This window comes from Ictidomys tridecemlineatus, chromosome 5 (assembly GCF_052094955.1).
Source record: "Ictidomys tridecemlineatus isolate mIctTri1 chromosome 5, mIctTri1.hap1, whole genome shotgun sequence".
Lineage (NCBI taxonomy): Eukaryota > Metazoa > Chordata > Mammalia > Rodentia > Sciuridae > Ictidomys > Ictidomys tridecemlineatus.
This window is the reverse complement of record NC_135481.1, coordinates 14,407,535-14,429,574: the sequence shown is the minus strand read 5'-3', so window position 1 is coordinate 14,429,574 and position 22,040 is coordinate 14,407,535. Positions and strand designations below refer to the sequence as shown.

General features: G+C 43.5%; 1 protein-coding gene across 9 annotated transcripts in view; it reads left to right on the top strand.

The window, feature by feature from the left end:
• Positions 1 to 22,040, top strand: part of Paqr5 (progestin and adipoQ receptor family member 5) — an 88,596-nt gene that overhangs the window by 32,039 nt on the left and 34,517 nt on the right. For 7 of the 9 annotated variants that reach the window (XR_013438717.1, XM_078049384.1, XM_078049383.1 and 4 more), the window contains one exon: positions 18,387 to 18,529. The exons of 1 other annotated variant lie outside the window; for it this stretch is intronic. Coding sequence is in view for 6 of the 8 variants with exons in the window: in XM_078049386.1 (XP_077905512.1) it covers positions 18,387 to 18,529 (143 nt within the window). In the remaining 2 variants the exon portion in view is untranslated. Of the gene's footprint in view, positions 1 to 18,386; positions 18,530 to 22,040 lie in introns of those variants that run through there. One more of the 9 variants, XM_078049389.1, reaches the window with a different exon arrangement.

Below are 22,040 nucleotides of genomic sequence, written 5' to 3'. Positions count from 1 at the left end.
TGCGGTGTTGAGCACCATGTAAGCATTCTTTTGAATGGTATGGGATGGAATAAGCCTCCTCTACTATCTGCACTCTGTGCTATTTTCTGTCAACATGAAGGAGAACTAGACAGGAAGAGGGAGAAGGCTAGTAAGTGAGCCAGAGCCTGCTTGAATGAGGCCAACCCTTCTCTTCCCACTCACTCTTCTCCTGGAGCCACTATGCTAAGCCTCATCAGCTGAGTCTGAAGAAGCTGGCCTCCTCCTACCACACCCTGGAGGCTGGGCCCTGCTGGGACTGGACAGCCTGCAGCACTCTCTAGTGCCCTCCCAGGCTAAGAGTGGCCTCCGAGTCTGCAGAGAAGAGGTGAGGGCTCCCATCTCCAAACATCCCCAGGTCCCTGCCTTCCTGCAGAAACTCTGTTACATTGCTTCTCTGGATCAGATGTGTGACCTCTAGTCCGAAAGACCCCACAACAAAAAATCAGGTATCTAGCAGCACTTTGGCCTGGATGTAAGAGCTTTCTGATTTTACATTCCTATTATTCTAAAAGTAGGCACAGTGCAATCCCTGTGAAACAGCAGCCTTTGCCTTTATGATGTTGTACTATGAAAGCATTTTGTTTTCCAACATAATATTTTTTCAGAAAAGAGGAAGTGGTGTTACAGTGAAGTCCTCCAGGGTTTGCATGTTCAGGTCACTGTCTTTTTATTTTGAATAGTGGGCTGTTTGGGGAAGATGTTATGACAACCTGATACTTTCCCAGCCAACTGTTCTTGGGCTCCTTTTGGAATCCTTTCAGAAAGCCCCTGACACAATCCAGAGAGTGGGGAGGGCAGAATCTCAGATAGAGACTTTTTTTTTTTTTTTTTTTTTTTTTTTTTTTTATTGTTGGTCGTTCAAAACATTACACAGTTCTTAATACATCATCTTTCACAGTTTGATTCAAGTGGGTTATGAACTCCCAACTTTACCCCGTATACAGATTGCTGTTTCACATCAGTTACCCTTCCATTGATTGACATATTGCCTTTCTAGTGTCTGATGTATTCTGCTGTCTGTCCTATTCTCTACTATCCCCCCTCCCCTCCCCTCCCCTCCCCTCCCCTTTTCTCATCCCTGTTTAATGTAAATCTTCTTCTCAAGCTCTTCGTCCTTACCCTGTCCTTGTTTACTCCCCTTATATCAAAGGGGTCATTTGGTATTTGTTTTTTAACGATTGACTAGCTTCACTTAGCATAATCTGCTCTAATGCCATCCATTTCCCTCCAAATTCTATGATTTTGTCATTCCTTAATGCAGAGTAATACTCCATTGTGTATAAATGCCACATTTTTTTTATCCATTCATCTATTGAAGGGCATCTAGGCTGATTCCATAATCTTGCTATAGTGAATTGTGCTGCTATGAACATCGTTGTAGCAGTGTCTCTGTAACATGCTCTTATTAGGTCTTTAGGGAATAGACCGAGAAGGGGAATAGCTGGGTCAAATGGTGGTTCCATTCCCAGCTTTCCAAGAAATCTCCATACTGCTTTCCAAATTGGCTGCACCAATTTGCAGTCCCACCAGCAATGAACAAGAGTGCCCTTTTCCCCGCATCCTCTCCAGCACTTATTGTTGTTTGACTTCCTAATGGCTGCCAATCTTACTGGAGTGAGGTGGTATCTTAGGGTAGTTTTTATTTGCATTTCTCTAACTGCTAGCGATGGTGAGCATTTTTTCATGTACTTATTGATTGATTGTATGTCCTCCTCTGAGAACTGTCTGTTCAGGTCCTTGGCCCATTTATTGATTGGGTTATTTGTTATCTTATTGTCTAATTTTTTGAGTTCTTTGTATATTCTGGTTATTAGGGCTCTATCTGAAGTGTGTGGATTAAAGATTTGTTCCCAGGATGTAGGCTCCCTGTTTATCTCTCTTATTGTTTCTTTTGCTGAGAAAAAACTTTTTAGTTTGAGTAAGTCCCATTTGTTGATTCTAGTTATTAACTCTTGCGCTATGGGTGTCCTATTGAGGAATTGGGGGCCCGATCCCACAGTATGTAGATCATAACCAACTTTTTCTTCTATCAGATGCCATGTCTCTGATTTAATATCAAGCTCCTTAATCCATTTTGAGTTAACTTTTGTGCATGGCGAGAGATAGGGGTTCAGATTCATTTTGATGCAAATGGATTTCCAGTTTTCCCAGCACCATTTGTTGAAGATGCTATCCTTCCTCCATTGCATGCTTTTAGCCCCTTTATCAAATATAAGATAGTTGTAGTTTTGTGGATTGGTTTCTGTGTCCTCTATTCTGTACCATTGGTCCACCCGCCTGTTTTGGTACCAGTACCATGCTGTTTTTGTTACTATTGCTCTGTAGTATAGTTTGAAGTCTGGTATCGCTATACCGCCTGATTCACTCTTCCTGCTTAGCATTGTTTTTGCTATTCTGGGTCTTTTATTATTCCATATGAATTTCATGATTCTTTTATCTATTTCTACAAGAAGTTCCATTGGGATTTTGATTGGCACTGCATTGAACTTATAGAGGACTTTTGGTAATATCGCCATTTTGATGATGTTAGTTCTACCTATCCATGAGCAGGGTATATTTTTCCATCTTCTAAGGTCTTCTTCTATATCTTTCTTTAGGGTTCTATAATTTTCATTATATAAATCTTTCACCTCTTTTGTTAGGTTGATTCCCAAGTATTTTATTTTTTGGGGGGATATTGTGAATGGAGTAGTTGTCCTCATTTCCGTTTCAGAGGATTTGTCACTGATATACAGGAATGCCTTTGATTTATGCGTGTTGATCTTATATCCTGCCACTTTGCTGAATTCATTTATTAGCTCTAATAGCTTCTTTGTAGACCCTTTTGGGTCTGCTAGGTATAGGATCATATCATCTGCAAATAGTGATAATTTAAGTTCTTCTTTTCCTATTTTTATGCCTTTAATTTCTTTTGTCTGTCTAATTGCTCTGGCCAGTGTTTCGAGGACTATGTTGAACAGAAGTGGTGAGAGAGGGCATCCCTGTCTTGTACCAGATCTTAGAGGGAATGCCTTCAATTTTTCTCCATTCAGGATGATGCTGGCCTGTGGCTTATCGTAGATTGCTTTTACAATGTTGAGGTATGTTCCAGTTATCCCTAATTTTTCTAGAGTTTTGAACATAAAGGGATGCTGTACTTTGTCGAATGCTTTTTCTGCATCTATCGAGATGATCATATGGTTCTTATTTTTAAGTCTATTGATGTGGTGAATAACATTTATTGATTTCCGTATATTGAACCAGCCTTGCATCCCAGGGATGAATCCTACTTGATCATGATGTATAATTTTTTTGATATGTATTTGAATCCGATTCGCCAGAATTTTATTGAGGATTTTTGCGTCAAGGTTCATTAGAGATATTGGTCTGTAATTTTCTTTCTTTGAAGTGTCTTTGTCTGGTTTCGGAATCAGGGTGATGTTGGCCTCGTAGAATGAATTTGGAAGTTCTCCCTCTTTTTCTATTTCCTGAAATAGCTTGAAAAGTATTGGTGTTAGTTCCTCTTTAAAGGTTTTGTAAAACTCTGCTGTATACCCATCCGGTCCTGGGCTTTTCTTAGTTGGTAATCTTTTGATGGTTTCTTCTATTTCCTCTATTGTTATTGGTCTGTTTAGGTTGTCTATATCCTCCTGACTCAATCTGGGCAGGTCATAAGACTTAAGGAATTTATCTATGCCTTCACTATCTTCTATTTTATTGGAGTATAAGGATTCAAAATAATTTCTGATTATCTTCTGTATTTCTGAAGTGTCTGTTGTGATATTACCTTTTTCATCCCGTATGTTAGTAATTTGAGTTCTCTCTCTTCTTCTCTTCGTTAGCATGGCTAAGGGTCTGTCAATTTTATTTATTTTTTCAAAGAACCAACTTTTAGTCCTGTCAATTTTTTCAATTGTTTCTTTTGTTTCAATTTCATTTATTTCAGCTCTGATTTTAATTATTTCTTGCCTTCTACTTCTTTTGCTGTTGTTTTGCTCTTCTTTTTCTAGGATTTTGAGATGAAGTATGAGATCATTTATTTGTTGGTTTTTTCTTTTTTTGAGGAATGAACTCCAAGCAATGAATTTTCCTCTTAGAACTGCTTTCAATGTGTCCCATAGATTCCGATATGTTGTGTCTGTGTTTTCATTTGACTCTAGGAATTTTTTAATTTCCTCCTTGATGTCTTCTAAAACCCATTGATCATTCAGCAACCTATTGTTCATTCTCCAAGTGATGCTTGATTTTTCCTTCATTCTTTTATCGTTGATTTTCAGTTTTATTCCATTATGATCAGATAAGATGCATGGTATTATCTCTACCCCTTTATATTGTCTAAGAGTTGCCCTGTGACATAATATATGATCTATTTTTGAGAAGGTTCCATGTGCTGCTGAGAAAAAAGTGTAACTACTTGATTTGGGGTGGTATAGTCTATATATGTCAATTAAGTCTAGGTTGTTAATTGTGTTATTGAGTTCTATAGTTTCTTTATTTAACTTTTGTTTGTAAGATCTGTCCAGTGGTGAGAGAGGTGTGTTGAAGTCTCCCATGATTATTGTATGGTGGTCTATTAGACTCTTGAACTTGAGGAGAGTTTGCTTGATAAACACAGCCGCACCATTATTTGGGGCATATATATTTATGATTGTTATGTCTTGTTGGTGTATGGTTCCCTTGAGCAGTATGAAGTGTCCTTCTTTATCCCTTTTGATTAACTTTGGTTTGAAATCTATTTTATTAGATATGAGTATGGACACTCCTGCTTGTTTCCGCATTCCATATGAGTGGTATGATTTTTCCCAACCTTTCACCTTCAGTCTATGAATATCTTTTTCTATCAGATGCGTCTCCTGTAGGCAGCATATTGTTGGGTCTTCTTTTGTGATCCATTCTACTAGCCTGTGTCTCTTAATTGGTGAATTTAAGCCATTAACATTTAGGGTTATTATTGAGATATGATTTGTTCTTCTAGCCATATTTGTTTATTGATGTTTCTAAACCTGATTTGTTATCCTCTTTGACTATTTTTCCCCCTTTACTGTCCTATCTCCCATTGTTGGTTTTCAGTGTTATTTTCCATTTCCTCTTCCTGTAATGTTTTGCCAAGGATTTTTTGAAGAGATGGTTTTCTAGCTGCGAATTCTTTTAACTTTTGTTTATCATGGAAGGTTTTAATTTCATCTTCTATCCTGAAGCTTAATTTCGCCGGATACACGATTCTTGGTTGGAACCCATTTTCTTTCAGTGTTTGAAATATGTTATTCCAGGATCTTCTAGCTTTCAGGGTCTGTGTTGAGAGATCAGCTGTTATCCTGATTGGTTTGCCCCTAAATGTAATCTGCTTTCTTTCTCTTGCAGCTTTTAAAATTCTCTCCTTATTCTGTATGTTGGACATCTTCATTATAATGTGTCTAGGTGTGGATCTCTTATGATTTTGCACATTCGGAGTCCTGTAGGCTTCTAGGATTTGTGATTCTGTCTCATTCTTCAAGTCTGGGAAGTTTTCTTGTATAATCTCACTGAATAGTCTGCTTATTCCTTTAGTTTGGAGCTCTGTGCCTTCCTGTATCCCAATGACTCTTAAATTTGGTCTTTTGATATTGTCCCATAATTCTTGGATGTACTGCTCATGGTTTCTTAGCAGACTTGCTGAGCTGTCTATGTTCTTTTCCAGTTGAAATACTTTGTCTTCATTGTCTGATGTTCTCTCTTCTAAGTGATCTAATCTGCTGTTAGTATTCTCAATTGAGTTTTTAAGTTGGTTTAATGATTCCTGCATTTCCAGGATTTCAATTTGTTTGTTTTTTATTACCTCTATCTCCCTGTGAAATTGATCTTTTACTTCCTGGATTTGTTTGTCAATGTGATCTTTCATTGTCTGATTTTGCTGTCTCATGTCTTCCTTGAGACTCCAGATCATCTGCAGCATATATATCCTGTACTCTTTATCTGACATTCCGTCTGTTGCAGCTATTACCTCTTCTAAAGTTGAGTTGACCTGCATTGCTTGTGGACCTTTCTTTCCTTGTCTTTTCATACTGCTCGCGTTTCTTCCTGCTTGGTGCAACTGTTGTGTTTTTGAAATTTACCTCCTATTTATTTATATTGCTCTTGTATAGTTGGGAAGTCTCCCTTGCAGGGCGGGTAGTGGCTGTGCTCCTCCCCTAATTAGGGTGGTCTGTCTACCACGCTAATTGGTCGCAGGTCTGCCCCCACTGCAGGCACTGGTGGCTGTTCTGCTCTGACCCCACTCCAATTGTGGTAACGTAACTACCACACCCTGGGGTCGTTGGTCCTGATCTGGATGTGGGTGGCGGCTCTGCTGTGCCCCCACTCCAATTGGTGTGACGTGTCTACCACGCTGGCAGACCTCTAGGCCGGTGGGTCGCAGTTCTGCACAGCCCCCACTCCCAATGGGGGTACCTGACTACCTCTCCAACGGGTCGCTGAGCCCCCTCCGGACCCAGGCGGCGACCCTGCTCCACCCCCACTCCAACCAGTGTGACGCGACTGCCTCAGTGTTACGTGTCCACCACGTTGGCAAGCTACCTGGCCTGTCTTGCCAGTGGGTCGCTGGTCCTATTCTAAGCGTGGGCGGCTTCTCTCTTCAGCACCAGCTGCATTTGGGGTTTCATGGTACCACGTCGGCGGGTCACTTGGCCTGCTCTGGGCGCAGGTGGAAGCTCCACTCTGCCCCCACAGCACCCAGCAGGACCCTGGCCGAGAAGCAGTCACCGCCGGTTCCCTAGCCTTGGGCCAAAGCAGCTTAGGTAGCAAGAACCCCGCCTTTCCGATCGATCCGGGTACACTCTCTCCGCTGGGAGCTGGCCCCAGCGAGCGACCCCCGGGGTTCCCCAGCCCCAGGCCAAAACTGTCTCGGGAGTCAGAACCCAGTCGCCCCAAGCTCAGCGCACGCTCCACTCGGAGCTCGCCTTCACAGGCAGTCTCCGCAGATTCCTCAGACCTGGGCCCGGTTAGCCCTGGGAACCCAAGTCCCGGGAACCCAAGTCCCGCTGCTCAGTGCCCGGCGCACGCCTTGCCAGGCACGATCCTTCAAGAGTATTCTCCACAGGATCCCTAGTCCCGATCCTGAGCAAGAAATCTGTCTGCTAGACGAAGGCAAATACCAGCCTGAATTCACCTGTTCCGTAGCTGAATGAGCTGAGATCAGCAGAACAATGGGATGATTACATCATCTCTCCAAGATGGAGGCCGCCGTCCTCCGTGGTCAGACCGGTGACTGGAACCGCCGCTTCTCTCCTCTGTCTCAAGCTGGAACTCCGCACCAAGCGCTGCCGATGTATCGCTGGCAGGAGCCCTCCGAATCCGTATCGCTGTTCTCCCTCTCCTCGCTGTTCTCCCGCTCCGGCTCCCTGCCGATCCCCAGCCCGCGCCGCAGACAACCCACCGCGGAGCTATCAGGCTATGCGACCCTCCGTGCGGAGAAATGGAGCTCCCACTGCCGAACCTCGCACAATGGAAACCTGTCTATTAGATTCTGTAGCGCCTCAATTTCACTGGAAATTCCCAACAAGATATCCTTCAGCCGTTTCATATCGTCTTTCACTGGCTCAGTGATGCAGCGCACTGGGGTGATGCACTCCCTTCGCCGCCATCTTAATATCTCAGATAGAGACTTATTCCCAGGAATGTGATCCTCTAGTTGCAGGTGTCAGTTTTGCCATGAAGGAGACTTCGATGACCCCTTTAAGTGCGGAGAGTCACACTGTGTGCCAACCTAAGCCGCTCACTCATCTCAAGCACTACGTCATCTATCAGAACATGCACTTTTTTTCTCCCTAACATTTTTAACAACTCTGAAATCAGGACTAATGTGCAATCAGTGGTATCTCATGATTATAATTGGCAGTACTTTTTTCTGTGTTTGTGGTACACAGAAGTGGCAAAGAAGACACTGCTGGTAGTGTCTAAAGTTCATTGAAATACCATCTTGGGCTCAGTCAGTATTTGGAGGTGCATGAATGAGAGGACCCCCAATCTCAGCATCCATGGCGCAGCACAATGAGAGGCCACTGCTGGGCTCCTGCTGGCCACATCTACACTAGCGAGCAGGCACAACCTGATATAATGGCCAATCCAGCAGCCAGAAAACCTACCTGCCCTTTCAGGGACTTTCACACGCACCTTGCTTGAAAGCTCCCAAGGCTGAGTCAACAGTTGTCAGCTTTGGTTGAGCTTCTGGTCGGATTCAGGCCACTGAATCCTCCATAGAGGGCTCAGTTGGGCTCATTCACAATATGAACGGCATAATGGCTCCTCTTTCAAATACTAACTAACCACCACCCCAGGGCTGCAGGTTGAAGCTAACATCTTCCATCAGACCCTCCATGTGAAGTATATGAAAGCAAATTGCAGCCAATATAATAATAGCAAATGAATAGTTGTGATTTGAAATATATATTTTTTTAGTAGCAAGCATTCAGTACAGTTTCAAATCATGCGTTTTTCAAACAACTGCAGAGGTGGAGGGTGGGACCCCTTTCTTCACCCATCAAAAGGGTCATAGTCAATATATCCTGGAGCAAAAGACAGGTTAGCAAGAGAAACCATGAACAAATTTGTTTAATTCAAGTTTTGAGTGATATAGGAGCCTTCAGAAACAAAGACCCAAAGACCTCTTGCTATCCTTGCTTGCCCTTGAATCTAAACCCAGGGAAAACTGTGGGGTTTTTTGTTTGTTGTTTGTTTTTGGTACTAGGGATAAAACCAGGGAAACTTAACCACTGAGCTATATCCCCAGCCCTTTTTTTGTATTTTATTTAGAGACAAGGTCTCACTGAGTTGCTTAGGGCTTCCCTAAGTTGCTGAGGTTGGCCTTTGAATTCGCAATCCTCTTGCCTCAGCCTCCTGAGATGCTGGGATTACAGACAGCAAAACTGTGTTTTTATGCTTAGATTTGATGAAGAACAGACAGTTGTGCAGAAATGTCATTGGACATAGGAGTCAGTAGTAATATGAGGTGGGGGAGGGGGTATCCAGTAAGGCCACTCTGTTCAGATTCTTCTAGATGTCTGTGTAGCCAGGCTTCCTCTCGGATGTGAGGCAGGATCCTTCTGGAGTGGGTCTTAAAAGGAGACGAGATCATTTCTCTAGGTTATACATCTTTTTTTTAGAAGAGAGGGGCTCTAGCTTACACGACCCACCTCCAGGAAGAAGAAGTCTGCTTTCCCTGTCTTGTTTTCGTGACAGACAGGAGGGCAGGAGCAGGTCAGAGAGCCCTGGCTTCAGAGGCCTCCCAGCCTCTAGTTCAAAGGGCTCAGGAGCAGCGAGGTGCCAGGCTTTCAAGTATTGTTTCCTGAGCCTCAGCACAATGTAGAAGGAAGTGAGAATATTTTGCCCTTGAACTGTGGTACAAAAAAATGCCTGTAGTTAAAAAGAAGATATTCTTATTGAAGGTGCATGTGAAGATTTGGAATACACTTATTTCTGTGAAATATGACTAGAAAACCTTTAAATTAGTAAATTGCATTTATAGTTAGAGATTCTTATATTTGTGCCTAACTGAATGAATAAATTAATGTTATAAAGAGACAATTTGATAGTTTATTTTTGCTTTCCTACAAGTTACACATTTTTTGGACCCTGTCATTGAGAAAATAGCCCATCAGCTTATATTAGTCCACCTTATATGTCAACATATTTGGTATGTTATAAGGTCTTCCAAGTGTGTCCTTTTGAGCTTGCACCAGGTTACAGTTTCCTGAGGGAGGGACTGCAAGGAATGAGAGGAATGAGGTAGCCAAGTATAAATTTTACTTCTTACTAACTTTACTTTCCCTTTAATCTACGAATGCTAACTTGACACTTCCTCCTCGTGATGGTTTTGTTATGATTGCTTTCTTTTTAAATATTTTTTAAAATATCTTTTTAAATATTTTTATTTTTTAAATTTATTTATATGTGGTACTGAGAATGGAACCCAGTGCCTCATACATGCTAGCCAAGTGCTCTATCACCGGAGCCACAACCCCAGCCCTGCTTTTTTTTTTTTTTTTTTAAAAAAAAAAAAAAGGTTATTTCACTATTTCCTATTTGCTGATGATATGATTCTATACTGGAAGACCCTAAAAGTTCCACCAGAAAACTTCTAGAAGTAGTAAGTGAATTCAGCAATGTAGCAGGATATAAAATCTACACCCATAAATCAAAGTCATTTCTGTTTATCAGTGACAAATCCTCAAAAAGGGAAATGAGGAAAACTACCCCATTCTCAACAGCATCAAAAAAATAAAATAAAATACTTGGGAATCAATCAACTTAACAAAAGAGGTAAAAGATCTATATAATGAAAATTACAGAACTCTAAAGAAAGAAATCAAAAAAGACCTTAGAAGATGGAAATATCTACCTTGCTCTTGGATAGGCAGAACTAATATTATCAAAATGATGATACTTCCAAAAGCACTATACAGATTTAATGCAATTCTGATCAAAATTCCAATGGCATTCCTCATAGAAATAGAAAAAGCAATCATGAAATTCATCTGGAAAAATAAGAGACCCAGAATAACTAAAGCAATCCTTAGCAGGAAGAGGAAGCAGGTGGCATCACTATACCAGACCTTAAACTATAGTACAGAGCAATAGTAGCAAAAATAGCATGGTATTGGTACCAAAACAGACTGGCAGACCAATGATACAGAATAGAAGACACAGAGACTAACACACAAAACAACAATTATCTTATATTAGACAAAGGTGCCAAGAACATGCATTGGAGAAAAGATAGCCTCTTCAACAAATGGTGCTTGGAAAACTGGAAATCCATATGCAACAAAATGAAATTAAATCCCTATCTCTTACTGTGCACAAACTCAACTCAAAATGGATCAAGAACTTAGGAATACAACCAGAGGCCCTGCGTCTAATAGAAGAAAAAGTAGACCCTAATCTCCATCATGTGGAATTAGGCCCCAACTTCCTTAATAAGACTCCTAAAGCACAAGAATTAAAATCAAGAATCAATAAATGGGATGGACTCAACTAAAAAGTTTCTTCTCAGCAAAAGAAACAATCTGTGAGGTAAATAGAGAACCTACATCTTGGGAGCAAATCTTTACCCCTCACACATTAGATAGAGCACTAATCTCTGGGGTATATAAAGAACTCAAAAAGCTAAATACCAAAAAAATAAACAACCCAATCAATAAATGGGCCAAGGACCTGAAGAGACACTTCTAAGAAGATGATGTACAATCAATCAACAAACACATGAAAAAATGTTCATCATCACTAGCAATTACAGAAATGCAAATGAAAACCACTCTAAGATTTCATCTCACTTCAGTCAGAATAGCAGCTATTATGCATACAAACAACAATAAATGTTGGCGAGGATGTGGGGAAAGGAACACTCATACACTGCTGGTGGGACTGCAAATTGGTACAGCCAATATGGAAATCATTATGGAGATTTCTTGAAAAATTGGGAATGGAACCACCATTTGACCCAGCTATCCCTCACCTTGGATACCCAGAGGACTTAAAAACAGCAAACTACAGGGACACAGCCACATCAATGTTTATAACAGCATGATTCACAACAGCTAAACTATGGAACCAACCTAGATGCCCTTCAATGGATGAATGGATTAAAAAAAGTGGCATATATACACAATGGAATACTTCTCAGCAATAAAAAAGAATAAAATCATGGCATTTGCAGGGAAATGGATGGAGTTAGAGAAGATAATGCTAAGCGAAGTTAGCCAATCCCAAAAATACAAAGTTGAATTTGTCTTTGATATAAGGAGGCTAATTCATACTGGGATAGAGAGAGGAAGCATGGGAGGAATAGACGAACTCTAGATAGGACAGAGGGGTGGGAGGGGAAGGGAGGGGGCATGGGGTAATTAATGATGATTGAATATGATGATCATTATTATCCAAAGTATATGTATGAGGACATGAAGTCCTGTGTGAGTATTCTGTGTATACAACCAGAGATATAAAAAATTGAGCTCTATATATGAAATAAGAGTTGTAAGGCATTCTGCTGTTATATATATAAATGAATGAATCAAACAGAAAATAAAATAAAAAGGTTATTTCAGGGGCTGTGGCTGTGGCTCAGTGGTAGCTCACTTGCCTGGTATGTGTGAGACACTGCGTTGGATTCTCAGCACTGCATATAAATAAATAAAATAAAGGTCTATCAACAACTAAAAAACAAAAAGATTATTTCAGGAGAATTCAGCATGTCCTCGTGAGTATCCTACAATACCAACCCCCACATTGTTTTTAGCAATTTAAAAACATTGCAAAGTTTTAAATGAAGTCTTTTGTGGAATCCCAACATACTGCTGAAATATTAGCTGATCTTTCCATTGCATTTTGATCTCATCTTAGAAGCCCTTGGTTTTATCAAGCTTGTTTCTTGGCCTCTGCTGAAAAGAGACCGCAAACCACGCTGGTGTGGTCAATGGTGGAAATTACACTCTGCATTTTATAGTGGGGAGGAATGAAGAGCTTGGCTTGTGATGGAGGAGGCTGAAAAGGCCAGTGAGCGCACTCTGTGTTTTCTGACACCTGAAAGGTTTGCAGTAGGCCCAGCAGGTGAACCAGGGGCCATGGTGCAACTTGCCGTGATGAGCCATGGGTGTCACACGATTCTGGACAACATAAAGGTTTACATTGAAGATGCCAAAGAGCAACCTATTAGTAGGAGAGGCCTCATTTATTCAAATGGTAGAAGAACAATACAAAAAAATCCCCCCACCTTTGAAAGAGAAAGGTCTAGTCTGATCTTAACCTGAGCGTTTGTCTCACTCTAATTGGCACAGAGGCTCATTGCTCAGAGCCTAGATAATAAACAACACTGTTAACCTTCTGTATTTTCCATTCTCTCTCAGTAGCAGGGAGAAATCAAGTCTTAGTGTCTAGTGCTACAACCTAATGCCCTTTGATCAAAGCCAGTTCTCTTCTTAAAAGAAAGTGTATGACTCTAAACATTGTCTTTCTCAACAGGAGGGTTTATGTTACTGATTTCACTACAATCCAGAAAGCAAGTGGATATCTTCTGGTTATAGCAGGGACAGCAGTGACCTTTCTCTTTCTCCTAGCCACCAAAAGTGTCCCCTGGGTGTCTTAGTCTGTTTAGGCTGCTAAAACAAAATGCCATAGACTGGTGGCTTATAAACCACAGAAATTTACTTCTCACAATTCTGGAAGCTGGGAAGACCAACATCAAGACTCTGGCGGTTTCTGTGTCTGGTGAAGGCCACTCTGGTTCCTAGACTGTGTCTTCTCACAGTATCCTCACATGGCTGTAGGACACACGACCTCTCAGGGACTTTTACGGAAGGATATGAATCCCATTCATGGGGGTTCTGCAGTCATGGCCTAGTTGCACCCTGAAGCCCCACTTCCGAATATCATCACATGGGGATTAGGTTTCCACATCTGAATCCTGGAGGGAATATAAATATTCATTCTATAATACAGGGCATAACTAAGGCCTGCAGAAAATTTCAAAGTCTCTCGGATCTCTGCAATTTATCGGGCTCAGTGCAACTGGCACAATTCAAGGAAGCTTCCACATCTCTCCACCCCCAGACTCCCTCCTCAGACCTTCAGGTGAACCAGAGATCAGATCCCAGCTTTACCACCTGTCAGCTCTGGGATCTGGGAAGAGCCCCTGAACTTTCAATGCTTCGTAATTAATTTTATGAAATTAATTCTCCTGTCTTAAAATGAATACGAATGACAGGTGCCTGTTGAACCCCGTCTTTATGGCAGCCCTTTACATGGCTCATCTCTTCCAATCCTAACAGCAGCCCCATGAGAAAGCACTGCTGTTATTTCCATTTTGCAGATAAGACTGAGGCACAGAGAGTTCAGTGGCTTATTAAGGGTTGTGCAGGAAACAGCAGAGCAGTCTCTGCACCTGGGTGGATGGCATGCAGTGCCAGGCCCCCTGCTCCTCTGCCCGGCCTCCTGGAGGCTGTGGTGAAGGTGGATGAGAGGAGACTTTGCACTCTGGACTGGTGGGGAGTGGGTGAGTCCCCTCCTCCTCAGGGTGACCCGTGCTAGTTAGTTGGATGTTGTGATGGCTAATTTGAGGGCTCAACTTGACTGGATTAAGGAATAGCTAGGGAATTGGTAAGGCATGATTTCGGGTGTGTCTGGGAGTGTGTTTCCAGAGGACGTTGGTGTGTGAGTGGAGGCACTGTGTGGGAAAATTTGCCCCCAATCTGCTTGGGGACCTAGAGAGAATAAAAAGGCAGAGGAAAGACAAATTCATATTTTCTCTCTCTCCCTCTCCCTCCCTCCCTCCCTCCCTCTCCTCCTCCCCCTCCCCCTCCCCCTCCCCCCCTCCCTCCCTCCCTCCCTCCCTCCCTCTCCTCCTCCCCCTCCCCCTCCCCCTCCCCCCCCTCCCTCCCTCCCTCCCTCCCTCTCTCTCTCTCTCTCTCTCTCTCTCTCTCTCTCTCTCTCTCTCTTTCTCTTTCTCTTTCTCTTTCTCCTGGGTCAGGACACCCATCTTCTGCTGCCCTTGGATGTCAGAACTCCAGGTTCTCTGACTTTGGGCTCCTGCACTTACCCAACCCCCAGGATTCTCAGTCCTTTGGTCTTGGACTGAGAGTTACACTGTTGGCTTCTCCGGCTCTGAGGCTTTTGGACTTGGATTGAGCCATACAACTAGCATCCCAGGGTCTCCAGTCTGTAATCAGCCCATCATGGGGCTTCTCAGTATCCATAATTGTGTAAACCAGTTCTCCTGGTAAGCCCTCTCCTGTGTATCTCTGTCTGTATATCCTATCTCTATCTGTGCTTTCTCTCCAGAGAACCCTGACTAAAGCAGGTGTGTGTGTGTGTCTGGTTTTTATTCATTTCTTGGCACAAGGACTGTCTCACGCATCTTTCCTTTCCTTGTGCAATGAGGGAATGACATGGTGTGGGGGATCCTACTCCCCTCCCCTGTTCTGTGCATCACAAACCAATACAATTTTTCTATCAGCTTAGTCTTCAGCCTTTCCTTAAGGTTGCTGCAGCCTGCAGAGAATAGACACTATCCATTTGCCCCTGCTCTTACTCTCCACATGATTAAAGTGCAGCAGACAATGGCTGAGTGAACAGATGAGTGGATCCTGTGCTTCTTTGGAACACCCTCATTTCTGTGTGGCTGCTAGGTCATCCCACCTAGATACTGGGTGCTTCCAGAGCAAGGACTGGGTCTTTTTCTCATCCATGAAATTGAGTCAAGTCCCAGGAGAAATAAGGGGTGCTGGAGACAGACTGGGGAGCCCTAGCTTTGGTTCCCATTATCATCTGGGTTTTTTCGGGTGAGCTTGAGCTTCCCCTGGTCTGGCCTGTGTTCCTGCCGCTGGGTGGGTGACAGCTGCTTCTGAGAGGGAGAGGCTTGGTGAAGCTAGGTGTCCCTCGCCCTGCTCAGAGGGCGGTGTTGTTTGCTGGTATAGTGTCAATTTTTATTTTTTAATATGAGTAAAAAGCACCTGAACTTTAAAAAATTATTTTCTTTATAATTCTGTAATTTTGAAATATTGCAAACCTGTTTTCTTGTCGTCAAATACACATAACAGAAAATTTACAATTTTAAGCATACAGTTCAATGGCATTAAGTGCATTCACGCTGCTTTGTAACCGTCGCCACCATCCATCTCCTGAACCCTCTCATCACCTCAGAGAGAAACTCCAAACCCCTTGAACGCCAGCACCCCACCTCCCCTCCCCCATCCCAAAGGCCTCTGCTCTGCCTCCTGCTCCTGTGGATGGGACTCCTTTAGGTGCTTGTGTGAGTGGATGCATATCAGATTGGTGCTTGTCACCAGCTCTCTTCACTTAGCATAAGGTCTTCAGGGTCCATCCATGTGACAGTGTGTATCAGAATCTCCTCCTTTTTTAAGGTTAAAAGCTATTTCATGGTCTATCTACACTTCTGCTGTTTATCCATTCATGGGTTGGGGGCCACGTCATTGCTTCCACCGCTTGCCTATTGTAGATGATGCCTACATCGGTTTTTTTGAGAAAGAAGCAAATTTATGACCATGACACAGAAACGGATTGTATTTTGCTACAGGGCTCCAGATAGTAAAGACAACCTAAAGAAAAATAAGAAGCAAAAGGAAACAAACCACAAAACCTAAAAGCACTTTAGGTTCAAAGAATGAGCTGCATTGCTTCATTAAATAATCATTTGTTGATTATTTGCTGAAGGATCAGGGTTTCCAATCAGCCATGGGAGGGTCCTTACCCACCCCACCCCGGGGGACCTGAGCCCTAGGGAGCTCGCTTTGACTGAAGGTCAAATGTGGCTGGTGCCCCAAGAGAGTTTTGGGCTGGGTCTCCAGGCCTCCAGAGTCAGGGAAAGAAGCCCTCTCATTGGATGGGAACAAGAGGACGACCCTAGGAAGCAGTAGACTTTGTACCTGTGATGATGGGGTAGAGGAGACATTGACTATGGCAAATTCCACCTCTGTTCTTTTTCTGTTTCCTGGGCCTCTATTGAGAGCATTGGATTTCTCTAGTTTACATTACTTATTGCTGCTTAATCCTGCACTTAAGCAACCTTATTACTTACTCCGGATTGCTCTGTCTCCAGCAAGCACCTTGGGTTTATCTGACTGGCCTGGTTCTTTTGTGTGTCTAGGACAACCAAGACAAGCTCTGGCCAGCCTTCTGGAAGAGACACATCTCTTTCTATGATCTAGAGCACAGTTCCTCATCCTCTCCTGTGCACAGAGCTGATGAGGCTAGAGATCCCACTGTCTGCCCAGGGGCACCCTATGGTGGAGTGGAGTGTTTGTGGCCTCAGCTCTCCACAGCTGTGCAGCTCTGGGGAAGTTACTCCACCTGTCTGATCCTCACATGTAACATGAGGATGACCTCTCAAGCCCTTTCCAGCTCCCCAATTTTCTAACCACTGTCTCACCCTATCTAGGCTGTAATAACAAAATAAACTGGGTAATTTATAAACAACAGAAATTTATTGCTCACAGTTCTGGATTCTGGGAAATCCAAGATCAAAATGTCAGCAGGGGGCTGGGGCTGGGGCTCAGCAGTAGCACACTTCCCTGGCATGAGTGAGGCGCTGGGTTCAATTCTCAGCACTGCATGTAAATAAATAAAATAAAGATCTATCAACAACTATATATGTGTGTGTGTGTGTGTGTGTGTGTGTGTGTGTGTGTGTGTGTGTACATCCTGAAGGCCCTACATTGCTGTCTGGTGAGGGACCTACCTGTTTCTCAGATGGCACCTTCTCTCTGTGTCCTCACCTGATGGAAGTGGCAAGCAAGCTCCCTTGTGCCTCTTTAAAAAAAAAAAAAGTCTTATGTTTAATGACATAATAATATGCTTCCTGTATAGCGTTAAATTTTTAAAAATCAGATTACAAAAGTCACGTATTTTTAATATTTTTAAAGATTTATTATTTTTAGATATACATGGGATGTAGAGTATATTTTGACATATCATACATACATGGAGTATAACTTCCCAGTCCTGTGGTTGTACATGATGTGGAGTTACACTAGTGGTGTATTCAGATATGAGCAGAGGAAAGTTATGTCCGGTTCATTCTACTGTCTTTCCTATTCTCCTTCCCCCTCCCTTCCTTTCATTCCCCTTTGGCGAATGCAACGAACTTTTGTTCTTCCATCTCCATTATTGGGTGTTAGCATCGGCATATCACGGAAAACATTCAGCCTTGGGTTTTTGGGGATTGGTTTATTTCACTTAGCATGATAGTCTCCAGTTTCATCCATTTAGTGTCAAATGCCATAATTTCATTCTTCTTTATGGCCTAGTATCTTCCAATGTGTATATATACCACATTTTCTTTACCCATTCATCTGTTGAAGGGCATCTAGGTTGGTTCCATAGCTTGGCTATTGTGAATTGAGCTGCTGTAAACATTGATGTGGCTGGGTCACTGTAGTATGCTGATTTTAAGTCCTTTGGGTATAAGGAGTGGGATAGCTGGGTCAAATGGTGGTTCGTTCCAGGGTTTCTGAGGAATCTCCCACGGCTTTCCAGAGTGGTTGCACCCATTTCCTTGTGCCTCTTTTATAAGGGACTGATCCCGTTCATGGGGGTAGAGGCCTCATGACTTAAGTACATCCTGAAGGCCCTACTTCTTCACACTCGCTGGGGATTGTTTAGATGTCACCAATGCATTTTGGAGGAGGAGACATTGAGAGCACAGCTCTCTCCCCTACTAGGATCCATGGCCTCCCTCCAGCACTCTTGGAAGGAAGGACTCCACAGTCTGAAAGCATTGCTATTGTTGCTTTTGAGAAAGTTCAACTTGTTGCCACCACTAGCAAGTGCTCATTTAGTAGCTGCACAATCCAGCTGGAGTTAGATGGACACTGACTCAATTTCTCCATGCTGTCCTCTTTCAGGAAGCAGCTGGGGACCCCATGCCTGTCAGGGCTTTGAGTCCTGGAGAGAGGCAGGGGCTGACCCCCACCAGCCTGGCCAAGCTGACATCAAGATGCTGAGCCTGAAGATCCCCAGGCTGTTCAGCATAGACCAGGTGCCCCAGGTATGTGCTCTGCTCCTTCCAATAGAAGAATTCCAGGGTGTGACCAGGGCTTGGCCTCCTCCGCAGGGGGACTGCATGTCTTCAACAAGTCTGCTCTGCACAGCCCTTCTCCTCAAGCTTCCCCTCTGGGGGAAATGAGAGCTTCCTGCTTCCCCTTCATGCAATAAACCTGGAAATGGAAGCAGTCCCCAAACTATTACAGTCGTAGCCCTTCCATGAGATATCTGTGTGTCATCCAGAAGCAAAATGGTCAAGGTTAGAGATTCAGGTAACAAGAGGAAGCCACTAGCAGCTGGGTGGGCAGGAGACGTTTTTTTTAAGGATCCTCCTATGGGTGCTTGAGGACAGGCCAGGTGAGCAGTCACTGCCGGGTGGCTTTGCTATCATCCCATCTCTTGCAGGAGGCAGGAGGCCAGGCCCTGGGCTGGGGCAATGGGTAGAGCTGCTGTGTGGGCCTTAGCACCACCTTTCCATAGGTTCTTGGGCCTGGGAGGCCATCCTGAATGGTCTGCTTTAATAAGACAGGGGACAGCATTCTGGTCGTGTGCCATGACAAACTGGCCTGCTGGGCTTCTTCCCTTGCAAAGAAAACATGACAGCACCCCTGTTTCGGCGTCAATTTTCCTTCCTCTTGGACTGGAGAAGAGGCAATGTTATTTCATGGTGGGAAGGTTCATCTGGAGGATGTCACGGAGGACACGGGCCCCTTTCACTCGGCTGGTCACTCAGCACTTCAGCCATCCCCTGAAAAGTAATTCTCAAACAAACTCAGCATCAGGAGTGGAAGATGAAGAAGTGCGTGCCAGACCCTGACCCTGGGAGCCTGGGAAGCCAGGTGACTCCAGGAAGATGGCACGGGGCATAACCAGAGCCATTTGGTGAAAGGAGGTCAGAGTGGTGGCAGGAAACAGGCGAACTCAAACGGAGCCGGTTTCCATGACACTACTGAGCGGAGCACTGCCTCTGTCCTCACGGGGCATCTCCTCTCCCGATGGGATCTATGCACAGAGCATTAATGACTGGGAAGGCAGTCTGGCTCTTTGCTCATTGGTAACATTTTTATGGACTCTCTACCATGCACAAGATGTGCTCCACAGGATTCAGAGAACAATCTGAGGAACCGCAGAAGGCTTTGTCAAGGGAGTGATCTTTGAGATGAGTTTGAGGATTGAGTAGGATTTTTGAGGTGGAGAGAGGTCCAGGCTTCGAGATGGAAATCGTGGGGCAGGGCTGGGACTCGGGTGGGGATGGTGGGTATCTGCTGGCTGTCTCCACGGGGGTTTTGGTCAGGATTGGATTTGGGTACATGCCACAGAAGTGAAGAAGGGAGAGTGGTATCAATGGGTCCTCAGGTAGCCTCCTGGGATCCTGAGTGTAAGGAGATTCTGAAGGTCGGGACTGCAGAGAGGGGGCTGAAGACAAGCATGTCCTCCACCCAGTTCATAAATGATGGGGTGATGTTCTCCCTTTTAGTGAAATGACACAAGTTACCGGCAGAGAAGCCATGTCACACCTTGCTTCAAAACTTTCTTGGGCTCCAGCATCCACTATTGGGCTTTCCAGCATCAGGCCTGAGGTTCATGAAGCCACAGAGAAAACAGTGCCTCTGTCTGCCTGGGAATTTCACTTGAGGATTTAGGGAAAAGGCTTTCTTAAAAATTAAAATAGATACCAAAGCCTTGAGGATAAAATGAGAAATTTGCATGAACAGTTAACACAGGAGACTTTATACAAATGTCGACCTTATTTTTGGTGGGCTCGGTGGTTCAACACTTGGTTTGCGGAGTGTCCTCAGGAAAAATACTCAATCTCTATTCCTCAGTCTCTGTGCCTGTAAAATGGGAGTTATGGCAGCATCTGCCTCCTAGGATTGTGGTTGGGATTAAGTAAGATAATCCATTTCAAGTGCCTGGCATATGGCCTGAGAAAGTGCATTTCAGGCCACCACACATCAGTAATGTCCATTGTCATTATTGTGGTCAACTCTCCTATGCCTTCCAGGGCACTTTGAGAGGTAGAACTTATTGCTAAGGGACTTTGAAAAGCCCTGCCCCAAATTCAGTTCTTCTCTCCCCCACTCTCCATTCTCCTCTGGCTTCCTTCTTCAGTGCCTGCTCCCTTCCCTGAGCTCCTCGATGGTTGGCTGGATCTATGCAGGCTGCCCTGTGTGGTTGCCTCTCCTTTTGCACAGGAATGTCGGTGTGGTCTTGGCCACTGCCCCACCATCCCTAGACCTCATCTCAGCAGGAGGAGGTACCCACCTCAGTACCAGCACCTCTCGGCACATACCTGGCCAGTAGATTGTTCTCAGCAAGATGCAGTTTCTCTCTTCTCTTATAGAAGGTAGTCCTCAATTTTTAGTCTTCCTTGCACTTAAAAAATAGGCCTGAGTATATTAGGGGATTATGGAAGATTTGAACAAACATCTTAAGGAATGGAATAAGTATCTACACAGAATTAATTTAGAGACAAAGCATTGAGGTCTAGATTACAAGTTACATGGTGCTCTGCTAGTAAATAAGAACATTTTGTGTCAAATTGAGAATCTCTTATTAACTACAGCCTAGACCCATGAGCAGACATCCCATGGTCTCCAGGAGCCTTCTTAACAGGCACATAGTTTCTCCAGCCTAGAATTTCTCCATGTGGATCACCAACGTCAGAATCACCTGGGAGAGCATGATGGGCATCAGGATGGTAGGCATCTGTGTGTCGTTCTTGATTTCAATCAAAAAGAATGCTTTCTACATTCTGTCATGTAATATAATATTTGTGTATGTGTAAATAATCTTTATCAGATTATGTAAAGTCTTAATATTCCTAGTATGCCAGGATTTTTCCCTTTAGTTATGAATTTTACAAAACCCTCTTTTCTATTAGTGTATCTTTTGCAACAATCACGTAGGACTCACTTGAGTTGTTGAAGTTATGAACCGACACCGATGGATTTACCAAGGTTAAACCAACCTTTTGTTCCTGGTCTAAATGTAACTGGGTTATGATGTAGTGTCTTTTTAATCTATTGCTGGAATCAGCTACTATTTCATTTAGGATTCTTACATCTATTTATGAGTTGGAGCGTGGTTTTTTTCCTTGTTAGAGTTGGCCTATAGTTTTTTCTTCTTGATCCTTGCCTGGATTTGGGATTCAAGGTATACTGACAAAAAGTGAGGTGGGGATTGCTGCCTATTCATTCCATGGAAAAAAATCATATAATATTCGAATTATACATTCCTGAAAATTTTCTGGGTGGGGCCACCATCTTGCCAACTCCAAGGAAGCACTGTTTACCTCTTTTTTTTTCCCCCCTCTCTTTTTCCTTGAAGTGCTGGTTATGGAATCTGGGGCCTCACGCATGTTAGGCAAGTGCTATGTCTTTGAGCTGAACCTCCAGCCCTACCACTTACCTTTTGACCTACGTGAAAGGCAGTGTCTGGAGTTGGGCAGGGAACAACCTGGCCCTATAGCTGTATTTTCTCTGTGAAAGTTTTGTTTTGTTTTCAAATAATAG